Genomic DNA, 14,768 nt, shown 5'->3' with positions numbered 1-14,768 from the left:
ATATTGTTAGAGATGTTAAACTATATATATATATATATATATATATATATCTAATATTTTAAATTAAATAAAATAAAACATAAGCCAGTAGTATGGCAAAAACTGTAGAGCGAAAATTAACATAAAAATAACCCAAATAAACAAACGAACGAAAAAAAGAATAGACATAATAGTAGCCCGATAACCCTTGTATAATTTCGAGTTTTAAATCCGATTAATAAAAACTATACAAATTTTAGGATAATGCCAATTATATAATAATTTAGCGGTACCCCCCCACCCCCCGAGAGGTACCAGTTCCGAAAGACGTGAAATTATCACCAAAAGAGGGTTGCCATGGCTACGATTTGTACAGAGATTGAAATGCAGCGATTCCATGACCATTATTGGCCTCGTGGTCCTCTGTCGATATGGGGCATAATGGTCATATATTTATTTTAATTTTGTTATCGTTTGGTAGTTCCTTTAACCCTCTTTTGGTGATATTTCGCGTCTTTTGGAAATGGTACCTCTCGGGGGGGGGAGGTACCGCTAAATTATTATATAATTGGCATTATCCTAAAATTTGTATAGTTTTTATTAATCGGATTTAAAACTCGAAATTATACAAGGGTTATCGGGCTACTATTATGTCTATTCTTTTTTTTGTTCGTTTGTTTATTTGGGTTATTTTTATGTTAATTTTCGCTCTACAGTTTTTGCCATACTACTGGCTTATGTTTTATTTTATTTAATTTAAAATATTGGATGTATTTCAGCTTCATATGGAGGAATTGCATATCGCTGCCTCTAATGAACGCCTAATTATTTATTTATTTATTCACTTTATTATAATTTAATTTATGGTAATATTTAATATAATTCAATGATAGTGTATATATATATATATATATATATATATATATATATTTTTTTTTTTTATGTAAACCCCAAACACGAGAGGTATTAGAACCTATAGTACTTAGTACCGTGCTTGAGTTGGAGGTTGAGAAGATGAAAGAAGATATTTGTTGACATTGGACTTGAGATTCTGTAGACTGTAATTTTCAGGAAATACGTATGAAGGAAGGTTGTTCCAGAAAACGGCAGTTCAATGAATAAACGAGGAAGATGAAAAGTTGGTTCTGTGCGTTTCAAGTCGGACAGTAAATGGATGTTGGCTGGTGGCGGCACGTGTTTGGACTGTTTTGAAAGAGAGGGCGGGAATTATAGAAGCCGATTCAGAAGAACAGTGCCCATGGAAGTATCGGTAGAAGAGGCATGCAGCAGAAATAGTACATCTATGAGACAGCGAGTGGAGACTCTGTTAGAGATGAATCATTAATTAACCTAACTGCCCGCTTCTGAATGGAATCAAAAAGCCTCAGAGAGAGGTTTTGGGGGAACCACACCAGATGTGGGAACAATATTCCATGGCAGGGCAGATTTGGGATTTATACAGTGAGCAGCTGTTTAGAAGAAAAGTAACGCCGAGAGCGAAAGAGAAAACCAAGTTATTTAGATGCAGAGGAAGCAATATTTGTAATGTGCTTGTGCCAAGAGAGAGATAAGAAGTCAGGGTAATCTCCAAAACAGATATATAATTTTGCCTAGAAATCGGAGTGTCACTAAGATAAGCATAGGAGCAGAAGAATCCTTTTTGTGAGATATAAGGCAAGACTGAGTTTTAGAAGGGCTGAAATCAACTAAATTGTCTTTGCCCCACTGGAGAATTACCTGAAAATTGGCATTTAAGGAATTGGTAGCAGATTTTCAAGAAGTTGAAGCTGATTGAGCAGGGAAAGGTTTCTCAAAATGGAATGCAATGTGCTATCATCGGCAAAACTATGGATAGGATTTCCAGTCAATGGAAGAAGGGTCATTAATATACAAGAGGAAAAGAGTGGGGGAAAGAACTGAACCTTGGGGAAGGCCGGCATTACTGGAGAAGTTAGAAGACAGAGAGCCATCTACCATCACCCTCATTGTTTTTAGTAATTGGATAACCAATTACTAAAAACAGTTGGCAAACCATAAGTTGGAAGCTTGTTTGGAAGACCTTTATGCCAAACACAATCAAAAGCCTTTGAGATGTCAAGAGCAACTATTCGAGTTTCACCGAACCTTTCCATTGAATTAGTTCATAAATGGCTAACATAAGCCTGAATATCACCAGTGGATCGACACTGACGGAATCCATACTGGCAATCGTTGATCAGACGGAAGGTTTCTAGGTAGTTTAAGAGTTGGTGGTTAATTGATTTCTCCATTACTTTAGAGAGAGTAGAAGTAATTGCAATGGGACGATAATTGGATGGGAGGGATTTGTCACCCTTTTTAGGAACTGGCTGGATATGAGCAAATTTCTAAGCAGAAGGAAAAACACCTTTGGAATAAGAAAGTGAAAAACAGCGGCAAAGAATAGGAGTAAGTTCAGGAGCACAGGTTTTGAGAACAAGTGGAGAAATACCATTGGGACCTGGAGCTTTCTAAGCGTCAAGATTCGTCAAAATTCTTCTGACATCCTTTTGATGGAAGACCACAGGAGGCATTGAATGGAGCGTGTTGGGAATGGTGGGAGGTGTTTTACCAAGATCATTAATACACGAGTTGGAAGAAAAATGGGATGCTAGCAGGTCAGCTTTATCCTTGGGTGAAGTGACAACAGAACCATCTGGTTTGGACAGAGGTGGGAGCAGAGATGGGCAAAAAGTTGCAGCCAACAGCTTTGGCAAGAGACCAGAATACTTGCCTACTATTAGGACAAGAAGCTCTTAGCCTGTTCGAACTCTAGTTTGGACTGATTAATAACTGCTTTACAATTGTTGCGAGCTTTGGTGTAGACAGAAAATGAAACTGAAGAATTAGAAACAAGCCAATTACGATATGCAACATTCTACTCTTGAACAGCCTTAGCACATTTATTGGAAAACCAAAGTTTAGATAAAGGACAAGATTTTAAAGTGGTGTGGGATAAAGGATTCCATTCCTGCAAGAATAATTTCACTGACATGATCTGAGCAAACATTGACATCAGAAGTTTTGAAACAGTAATCCGACCAAGGAAAAGAAATCTCGCAGGTCATACCATTTTGCATTCTTGTAAGGCCAAACAACACGAGGTTGGGAATAGCCATGAGATAAAGGCTCCATTGGAGAAGAGACAATCACCAAGTTGTGATCTGAAGTGCCTACAGCACTTCTCACTTCGACCGTGTACTTAGAAGGGTTGTTTGTGAGAAAAAGATCAAGCGTGTTGGTTGTATGATTAGGACTGTCCGGTAAATGACCTCGCACAGGTTCATTTACCTGTAGGTAAATGAACAATCTGTGCAAGGTCATTAGTAATTGCAAAAGCCTCAGCATCTCAACCAGCTGGGTCGGTGTGACAAGAAAACGGAAGCCAGCTAGAGTTGTGAACATTAAAATCACCAAGAAAAATTACCTCACTGTTAGGAAAGTTGGACTGGAGAAAGTCAAGTTGCAAAGAGAGGAAGTCATAGAGCTTCAAGTAATTAATGGAGTTGGAGAACAGTAGAGACAGCAGATGAATTTGACACAATGAGGTAGAGAGATTTTAAGCCAGAGAAGATCAAAGAGAGGAGATTCCAAATTGCCAAGTCTCTGACAGGGAATATCAGAACGGACATATGCACAAGTACCACCTTTAAGGCAAAAGCAATCATACAGCGAATGATTTGGGCATCTGAGATGAGCAGTAGTTGAATCAACCGATAACTGAGATTCTGTCAGAAAAAGTACATGGGGTTTGGCAGACTGCAAGTGGAAATGGACATCGTTGAAATTAGAATTGAGACCACGTATATTTGTGAAATGAATTAGGAAGTGCTTGGGAGGTTTAGATCTTTTCGCAGATAAGCTTGCTCTATTAGTTTGACAATTCATGGTGTATTCGTATTGTATGAAGTAATGAAATTTTTGGATATGGCGTACACATAGTAAGAATATACCCAAAGTAGTAGTAGTAGTAGTAGTGGCACATGATGCAAGAAAGCAAGTGTAGGAGCTTATGCAGCATCAGCCAAAAAAAAAAAAAAATCACACCATTACCTCCAAATGCCTGTCCAGTTCCTCCTTAAATTTATTTAACCTATCCACTTCCACAACGACAGATGGAAGTTTGTTCCAGCAATTAACCACCCGCTGGCTAAAGGCAAATTTCCGCACATCTATTCTACATCTGTCCTTTCTTAATTTGAACTTATGTCCCCGTAGGTTCGTAATCTGAACAAGTGGAAGGATCCCATCAGAATTCAGCGTGCTCAACCCATTCAAGGCCTTATAGACCTCAATCAGATCACCGCGCAGGTGCCTAGTCTCCAGCCACTGCAATTTGCAGAACTTAAGCCTCTCTTGGTAAGAGAATCCCTTCATTCCCCTCACCAATCGTGTTGCTCTTCTCTGTACACGCTCAAGCAAATCTACATCCTTCCTAAAATGAGGCCTCCAGACCTGTATGCAGTACTCAAGGCGTGGCCTGACCATTGCCTTATACAGAGGGACAATCACCTCCTTTTCCCTGCTAGCAAAATTCCTATATATCATTGACAAAACCCCATGACCCGCCCTAGCAGCCTGTCTGCATTGCTCAGAAAACTTCATATCTGACTGCACAATTACTCCCAGGTCTTTTTCATTTTCTACCACCTTAAGTGTAGTACCACACAGTTGGTACATTTCTCTGGGGTTACTTCTACCCATATGCAATACTTTGCATTTGTCAAGGTTGAACTTCAGTTGCCACTTCTTAGCCCATCTGCCCAAATTATCTAGATCCTGTTGCAGTAGCACACTGCCATTACTGTCATTAACAACCCTGCCAACCTTTGTGTCATCTGCAAACTTCGACATTAAGCCTGATATACCTTCATCAATATCATTGATAAATACACAAAACAACAGTGGACCCAACACCGAACCCTGTGGGACTCCACTAATAACATTAGTCCACGAAGAGCAGCACCCATTGATTACCACCCTCTGTCTTCTCCCACTTAACCATCCTTTTATCCATTGTAGCAACTTACCCTTAATACCATTCTGCTCCAATTTGTACAGTAGTCTTCCATGCGCAACAGTGTCAAAAGCTTTCCTGAAATCCAAGTATATGATATCAAAATTATTTTTTGCATCCAGTTCCTTTGTGACCACATCATAATAACCAATCAAATTTGTCAGACAAGACTTTCCCTTAACAAACCCATGCTGTGTTTGAATTATTGCTGCAGTCTTGTCTACATGATCCTGCAATGCATGTTTAACCAGTGACTCCATTATTTTACCCGGAACAGAAGTTAAACTAACTGGTCTGTAATTACTTGTGTCATCCTTCGATCCACCTTTGTGAATTGGTGACATATTTGCACATCTCCAGTCCGTGGGAACCTCCCCTGAGTCCAAGGATGCTCTCATAATTATGGCTAAGGGTTTGCTTAGTTGCTTTGCCACCTCCTTTAAAATAACTGGATAGATCCCTTCCACCCCAGGTGCCTTTCTTATGTTTAACTTCAACAATTTCTCCTCCACTTTGCTCTCAGTTATTACAAAATCATTAAGCACACTGCTACAATTTGATAACCTTCTTCCATTTTCAAACTGTAATAATTCCTCACGTGTGAATGTACACGACATACTTGAAAGTCATGACATACGTGGCCTCGACAATGCTCCCCGCATACACACTACTCGGACTCCCTCCAGTCACTATCTGGCAAAGTAGAGGTAGCAAGATAATACACTATCTGATCTGGAAGCCTCCTAGAGAGTTACCAATAGGTTCGGTCCGGTGTACTAACTAGCGGCCAGCCTGCGAACACAGTTTTAGAGCTGTACCCTACCACCTAGTACTGCCTGGTAACATAGAGGGGCAGCATTCCTCTATGTGGTATGGGTGCCACACCTTGACCCCTACTTACATTGGTTCACACCTGGGTGGTCACCCACCATGTACTTGTGCATGGAGGTTATACCCAGGATTACTAACAGTCCCACTATCGTGAAGGTGCAAGCAGAGGATTTGGCTGTCAGACTGTTCAGACTTCACCGAAATTGGGTGCAATTGACTTGAGTGTCACCCGAATATCAGTTCCATCAGCATTTTAGACTCCCAGGTAGCAAGTACAGCTTGTCTGGCATATCTGAGAGAATGTCTGTGACAACCTCAAGGACCAATATGCTCCTGTACAGGCCAATATGTTTTAAATACATGAAAAGTTCTTGTATATTGGCTTCATTTCCTAATATATGGGATAAATTAGACGAGATTTTCAACGTTAAGCGTGACCGGGAAGTGTTTGATCAAATGGTTCAATATAAGGGGTACTCAACCAGAAAATGACGAACCATAAGTTTCATCTGACAGGATGAGTACTGAGGTGGGTTTTCTCCCAGTAGCAGGAAGAGATGGGTATGGTGAGTGTGTCCAATTCTGCTGCAGTGTGTCAAGTCAGCACTTTCATTTCCAGTAATGCCAGAATGGTCGGGGGTCCAGCAGAAACTGATCAACTGATTGGACACACTGCAGCAGAATAGCTGGGAATGAATCTGTTTCAAGATAGGATGAGAACTTCTTTATGGCTGAGACAGCACTGATGGAGGCTTTTAGAAAGGCTTTTGATACTGTTGCACATGGAAGACTGCTGCACAAATTGGAGCAGTGGGGCATTGGAGGCAAATTGCTGCTATTGATAAAGGGGTTATCTCAAAGGTCTTTGAGATAACAGAAGAGGAGAAAAAGCAGTATATACTGAAACTTAAGAACAAGTTTGAGCTTCTGCAGACTGCTCAGGACCAAGATATCGACGAGGAATATTACAACTTTCTGAAAGTGAAAACGCCCAAGAAACCTACAGGTAAAAAGAAATCCAAAGAAGAAAAAATTAGTTAAGAAACACTTGTCATGATGAACTGAAGACGACAAATGAAGAGTAAGATAAACACTGACAAGGACAAAAAAAATTGAGTATACTGAGTTATGCAAAGCAGGTAGAAAGACTCAGAGAGGACATAAGAATATTGAACACAAGAAAAGTAGAACAAGCATTAAGGGAAAACAAAGGACTTAAATCAGCAGCCATGAGCAGTAATACAGAAAAACAAATGATACAGAAACTGAAGAATAGTGATGGTGTACTTATAAATAACAGAGGAGGCATAATTCAAATGCCAGAAGACTACTATAGAGAATTATACAAGGAGCGAGGGACTGATGCCAAACAGTGGGGAAGATGGATCGCAAATTAGTAACACATACGACATACCCAATATCCTTCCTGATGAGGTAGGATATGTGTTGAAGAAAATGAAGGATCAGAAAATCCCGGGGGAAGATGAAGTTACTGTATAGTTCTTAAAATTGGGAGGAAGAGACATGACACAAAAACTGGCAAGGCTCTTCACAAAATGCATTAGAAAAGGTGTCACACTTAAGGAGTGGAATAATGCAATCATAGTTTTGCTGCATAAGGAAGGAGATAAATCAGAAATTGAAAATTATAGACCAATTAGCTTTTTATCCCAAGTCGTCTACAAGTTATTCACAAGGGTCATTACTAACAGATTAGAAAGAATACTTGATGAGAATCAACCGAAAGAGCAAGCTGGGTTTAGGACAGGATTCTCAACTATGGATCAATTTCATGTAATATAACAGCTAATGGAGAAAGCAAACGAATATAAAACACCATTATGCCTGGCATTTTTGGATTATGACAAGGCATTTGCCTCCATACAGCATAAGGCAATGTTTCGGGCACTGGAAAGACAAGGCATATGCAAATATATATATATACCCCATATATTATGATTTTGAAGAAAATATATGAGAACGCTACCTCTTTATTAGACTGGACAAAGACAGTAGGAAATTTAAAATCGAGAAAGGAGTTCGACAAGGAGACATAATATCTCCGAAGTTGTTTACTGCTGCCCTTGAGGAAGCTTTCAGAAGATGACTGGTCGCAGAAAGGAGTCAATGTGAATGGAGAGTACCTAAACCATTTACTATTCGCAGATGACATTGTGGTCATAAGCGACGATCCCAAAGAATTAGAGGAAAATCTTAATCAGTTATGTACAGTTAGTAAGGCTTTTGCACTAAAGATGAATATGGCTAAAACAAAGGTAATGATGAACAAGTATGCCACAGAAAGGGATATAGTGATTGAAGAAGCAGTAATTGAAGGTGGAGTCATACACTTATCTGGGACAAGTCATTAGCTGTAATAATGATAAATGGCTGGAAGTCAAGAGAAGAATAAATTTTTGATGGATAGCATTCAGGAAATATAGTCACATGCTGAAGAGCAATATCCCAGTTTGTCTGAAACGTAAAATAATGAATCAATGTATACACTCCACCATGACTTATGGAATTTAAACTTGGGCAATCACCAAAAGAATGGAAGAGAAGCTGAGAACTACAAAGCCAAGAATGGAACGAATTATATTAGGAATCAGACTGTTAGATAAGAAGAGAAACATGTGGATTAGGCAGCAAACTCAAGTAAAGGAGGCACCTCCGTAGCCAAGTGGGCAGAGCAGCAGTGCGTAGCACACGCTTCTTGATTAGACCGGGGTTCAAGCCCGTGACCACCAAATACAGAGGATGCGGAAAGGTCAGGGAATGACCACTGCATATCCTCGGAGCAATACAGCCTTAGTTGCTAACGCTCCTAAAAAAAAACCAAATAACAAGTAAAGGACAATCTTATCAAAACTAAAGAACTAAAATGGTCTTGGACACTTAGCTCGAAGACATGATGACAGATGGACTAAGAAAATAACAGAATGGTACCCTAGAGGAGCTAGAAGAAAACCTGGAAGACAACAACAGAGATGAACAGATGAAATTCATGAGTTTGTGGGTAGTAAATGGATGACCATTGCACAAAACAGAAGGAACTGGAAAGTTGCTGGAGAAGGCCTTCATCCTGCAGTGGATTGAAAATGGCTGATGATGACAATGATGGGTATTACAATCATCCAATATTTTTTAATATGAAGTACAAATGGTGCAATATGATTTTAGTAATCAAATTGCCCTTAAAAACTAAATACACACTATTGGACTACTAAATACTACAACTGTAAACTAGTACTGAATGTCTTGCAATGTGAATGATTTTATATTGAAAATAAATAGTAACAATGATGTTGAGAAAATGTGTAAAATGAAAGAATTTGGTTGAAAATTATTACTGGAACAGAAATGCATAAATCCAGCACCTGCAGTGTCTTTTTTTTTTTTTTAAGTCTATTTTCTTTCTGTTTTCCAGCTCTATTTTCCAGCCTGTTTTCCTTCTGACCTTCCATGGTCATATGGAGAAATATTCAAAAATGCCGGAATTTCTGATAATTTTATAATTTTGAATACCAGATTTATGAGATTATACTGTATAAATAAATCTAGAAGAGGTTGTGAAATGAGAGAGGTAGCCGTGCTGCAAGGAAAAGTTAAATATTTCTTAAAACTAATTGTTCATAATAAGTTGGCTAACTCGTTCGTTCTTTGGTCAGCTAGGGGGTCAGTATACACTGTCTATAAATTGCATATATTCTAAGGGTAGACTATCCATTTGTAGATTAAAAAATTAATTTCCAGAAGAAAAAAATCCCACATGCAATCCCCATTCAAGACCAATGAACTCTACCACAGTCCAAAAAATGCTCTTTAAAATTACTCCCAGTCAAAACAGGATTTAAAACCAGGCTTTTTTTTTAATGTGGAAGGACCATAATTGTAACCACTTTGATAGCCACAAAGGTTGACTAGCCAACCCTTGTGGCTATCACAATCAAGTATGTCCAAATTATTACTAAAAATTAAAAAGAGAAACTTATATATTTGGTTATTACTTATAAAATCACATTATTTACCTGATATAAAAAATTCTAATGCCTCTTCAAATGACATCATGGAAAGGTTTTACTTTATGATTTTAAACAGCTACTGGTGGAAACTATATTAATGGTACTCATATCACATCCTTATTACCAATTTGAAAGTTCTACAAAATAATTCTTTTTCTAATTGTTATGAGTAAAAAAAAAGATTCCAATTACAGCAACACTGATCTGCAAGGAAAAATTTTAAATTTGAAAATTATATTATTTTATATTAAAAAATCTAACTTAGTAAAATAAAAAATTAATTGATTGAAAGAAAGGATCTACACGATTCATCATCATTGTGAAATAATTAATTAATTGAGACTATACTATTATATCCAACCCCAGGGGCTCACATCTGGTGAGTATAGGTTTGGCACACCCAGGGTCCTGAGCTATCATCATTCTTCTCTTTCTTGGTGATGCCTTAAACTTCTCTCTCTCTTTTTCTCTCTTGGTAACTCAGATTTTTTTTTTTTTTTTTTTTTTTTTGGCTAGTGCAGCAAAAGTCTCATTCCTTGCACCATATGGCTAATAATAATAATAATAATAATTACAAGGTTGATTTAAGTAATTTATTATGGAAATGCTACAATTTTAACAATTTAAACACCTCAATGATAAATACTTAAACAATTGTGGCTGTGTTTTGGGATCTACCTGGTTCACATTTCCAGATCGCATAAACAGGCCTGAAAACGGGAAACAGTGAATTCCTAAAACTTATAAGATAGGTTTTAGGAATACGATAACTTCCAGAAATTCGCTGTTTCCCATTTTCAGGTCTGTTTATGCGATCAGGAGATTACTTAAATGCCATACACCTCAATGCCATACATTTAAGCAATTCCGACCTGGAATTTTTAAATGTATGGCATTGAGGTGTTTCAATTGTAGCATTTCAATAATAAACTGTTAAATCTACCATGTGATATTAGCATTAGCAGTGGCAAACAAACTAAAAAAGCAAGTTTATAACAACATTAACCAAAAAAAAAACACCTCCCATATTACTTATACAGTATATTCCCTCCAATAGTTTGTCTAGTTCTTCCTTGAACTTATTTAACTATCAACTTCCACAACAACGGATGGAAGTTTGCAAAAAGGCCTTTAGTTTTGGGTTTGATCATTCTATAAAATATATATTGCCACAACCAAAAACACAGAAATTAATACATTTATTTAAGTTAAGATACAACAATATAAACAATCTGATTCTGCCCAGTGACTCATTCATTGTTCCTTTCCACATGACTTTCATCAACCTCATGCACGTGCCTTACTCTGTCTAACACATGATCACACCCAGTCTTATACTGATATCCCATATGTATACTTTAATCCAGCAAATTTTTTTATACAAGGTCCAACTGAAGAAGGGGCACATTATTCCAAAAGCTCCTATTTGTTTATAGTTTTGTATCAACTTAAATAAATGTATTCGTTTCTGTATTTTCGGTTGTGGCAATATACATTTTATACAAAGATGGAAGTTTGTTCCAACAATCAACCACCTGCTAGATAAAGGCAAACTTTTGCACATCTATCATGCAACTGTCCTGCCTCGATTTGAATTTAGGCCCCCCCCGTGTGCAGTCTGAGCAAAAGAAAGGATCCATCAGCATTGAGCTTGATCAATCCATTCAAAGGCTTAAACACTTCAATCAGATCATTTCGCAAGTGCCTAGTTCTTGAGCAATTCTTACCAATAAAGGCTCCAGCACTAAAGCCTTTCTGGGTAAGAACACCCCTTTTTTTCCCCCCTCACCAATCTTGTTACCATTCACTATACTTGTTCCAGCAGCTCATCCATCCTAAAATGAGGCCTCCAGACCTGTATGTAGTACTTAAGATGTGGCTTGACAACTGCCTTATGCAATAGGATAATCACCTCCTTATCTCTGCTAACAAAACTCCTGTGTAGGATTCACAAAACTCCTAGTGCATGTCTACACTGTTAATATCTGACTGCATAATTACCCCCAGGTCTTTTTAATTTTCCACTACCCTGAGTGTAGTACCATGCAGTTTGTATGCTATTCAGGGGTTACTGCTACCCATATGCAGTACTTTGCATTCATCAATGTTAAATTTCAGTTGCCATTTCTCAGCCCATCAGCCTAACTTTGCTAAAATCCAGTTACAATGGCATTCCTGTCACTGATATCCACTGTATTATCTGCAAACCTGGACATTAAGCCTGCTATGCCTTCATCGATATCATTGATAAATAGAAAAAAAAACAATGGGCCCAACGCCGAACCATGGAGGAATCCGTGGTTTGGTGTTGGGCCCATTGTTACTACTCTTTGTCTTCTCCCACTCAACTCTCTCTTTATCAGTAGCAGCAACTCGTTCTTAATGCCACACTGCTCAAATTTATACAGCAGTCTTTTATGTGCAACTGTATCAAATGCTTTCTTAAAATCCAAGTATATAATATTAAAATTATGTTTTGCATCCAATTGCTTTGTGATCATATAGTATCCAATGAAACTAGTCAGAAAATTCCATTTAAAAACCCATGTTGTGTCTGAATTATAATTGCAGCCTTGTCTAGAAGATCCTACATTACTTCTTTAACTTACATTATTTTACCTGGAACAGAAGTTAAACTAACAGGTCTGAAATTACTCGTTTCACCATTTTATTCCCCTTTGAAAACTGGGGGTACATTCACACATCTCCAGTTGGCAGGAAACTCCCATGAACCTCCATCCCAGATGACTTTCTTATGTTTAACTTCAACAATTTCTCTTCCACTTTCCTCTCAGTTATTACTAAATCATTCAGCTCCCTGTTAGAGTCTGACAAACTTCTGACATTCCCTTCTCTAAAGAATTCTTCTTGTGTGAATGTAGATGCAAAATACTCATTCAGTTATTCAGTTCATCAGCAACATGAGCAGGATCATCAACAGTCAAATCATCAATATGAAATGGACCAATTTAACAGCCATTTAGGGCTATACCATGAAGAGTATCTCTTAATTGGTATGAAAAGCCTAGGGGAGTCTATGATTAATTGATTGAATGCTTCTCACTTAGAATTTGCTGATGGTAATATCATCAGTTGGTACAGAATTTAAATTTAAAATTCTGTACCAGTGTACAGAATTTAAAAACTGTCTGAGACCACTGTAGTCACCTTTACAAAAGCAAAACCCTTCCCTTTATTATTCATGATAGTTACATCTTTATGCAAATCCTAAAAATCAATGCCCTCTCTGATCACTGCCACTTAGTGGTTCTTTTATCTGCAAATCATTAATGCATAATCACTGCTGATAATCAGATCAAGAGTATGTTTGTTTTCCTTTGTTATTTGTTTTTTAGGAGCATTAACAACTAAGGCCATATTGCTCCTGGGATATGCGGAGGTTATTCCCTGACCTTTCCGCACCCTCCGTATTTGGTGGTCACGGGCTTGAACCCCGGTTTAATCAAGAAGTGTGTAGTACGCACTGCTGCTCCTGCCTACCTGGCTACAGAGGCGCTGATCAAGAGTATTACTCCCTCTTGTTGCCTAAGAACGACAGTAGCCTGTGGAGACGTACATTTTTGCCGCTCCTGGAACAGAGAAGTTTTTTCTGATTTATTTTCTGTTTTATTAGCTTAAATTGGGATATTAACTTATTTTCTAGAGTAGCTTTATATTTCTGTTTACGATACTTAGTTTAAAGTAACTTAGATAGAGATTTTGTAGGTATTACTTAATATCGGAAAGGGTATCAAATCCACGTGTTTACCATTCGTAAATTGCCGCCATTGTTACGCAATAATAGATAGCATAAGTTTAATATAGCATAGTATAGTACATAATATTGTCAATTAATCAGATAATTAATCTTGTTGAACTTCAATGTCAATTAAATTGTACTTTTAACTATACATATAACGACTTGGTTTACGTAACATAAATAATTAATAAAAAATAAATAATTAATACTTAACTTGATATGGAAGTTATATAAAGGGATTTCGTAGATAACACTCGATAATCAAACATAAATATAGCGTTATAACTGTGTTGGGATATAAGTTTAGGGTTTTTTATTTTGTACTGAAATTGAAATTTTATTGAAATTAAATCGAAATCATGACTCAGACCAGAGCAGCAAAACAAATGGCTCAAGCTAATGGGAGTGCTGTGGCTCAGGGGAGAACTGAGGGGGGCAGTTGCCCTCTGAATCACAGCCTATTAAAATGCACTACTTGCTTGATGTTTGTGGAGCAGTTGGGTAAGGGACATGATACTGCCATGGGGGATGTCTTTGTGTGTGCGCGATGCAAGGAGTGTAAGGAAATCAGGAGACAATTCAGCATTGTTATGGGCCTATATGAGAGCTTGAAGGACAGGGTGGATGCCCTCGAAGGATTAAAAGTGAGGGGCCCATCAAGCTCTCAGCTGCCCACACCAATGCCAGAGCTTGCACTTGGTCATCACGGAACACGGCGGCAGCCCCCAAGGCAGAATGCGCTGGTCCCAAAGGAAATAGTAGTTGTTGGTGACTATTGTCAGGGAAACATGCTTTGTAAAAAGGATAGGTGGAACAGGACCAGGGTATGTCTGCCAGGGGCAAAGGTTGATGACGTTGTAGAGCGGATATCATCTTTTAAGGGCACAAAAGGTGATATAGTTGTATACGTTGGCACTAATGATGTTAAGAGTAGGAGACCAACGGAATTACTTAACAAGTACAGGTCACTGTTGAAAAAAAAGCCGTGAATTAGGGTTGAATTTGAAAGTGTCTGCAATTCTGCCCAGACACAATAGGAGCGAGTATATGATGAGAGCCCTGTTGATCAATTCGGCCCAGGAAAGATTGTGCAAGGCTCAAGGGGTAGGATTTTTTTCAGCCTGGTCTGTACTTCTTA

At 38.1% G+C, this 14,768-nt stretch overlaps 1 protein-coding gene across 1 annotated transcript in view; it reads right to left on the bottom strand.

Annotated features, from left to right (window-relative positions):
- The window catches only part of LOC150087283 (centromere protein I-like), a 174,649-nt gene extending 164,702 nt beyond the window's left edge, over nucleotides 1-9,947 (bottom strand). Inside the window, exon 1 of the mRNA XM_090372436.1 lies at nucleotides 9,877-9,947. Within this exon, the coding sequence (XP_090228562.1) occupies nucleotides 9,877-9,916 (40 nt within the window). The 5' untranslated portion in view covers nucleotides 9,917-9,947. The remainder of the gene's footprint in view (nucleotides 1-9,876) is intronic.
- Nucleotides 9,948-14,768: the final 4,821 nt, after the last annotated feature.

Source organism: Mastigoproctus giganteus, chromosome 4, assembly GCF_048544385.1.
Source record: "Mastigoproctus giganteus isolate SK-2022 chromosome 4, ASM4854438v1, whole genome shotgun sequence".
Taxonomy (NCBI): Eukaryota; Metazoa; Arthropoda; class Arachnida; order Uropygi; family Thelyphonidae; genus Mastigoproctus; species Mastigoproctus giganteus.
This window is presented reverse-complemented; position numbering and strand designations above follow the sequence as displayed.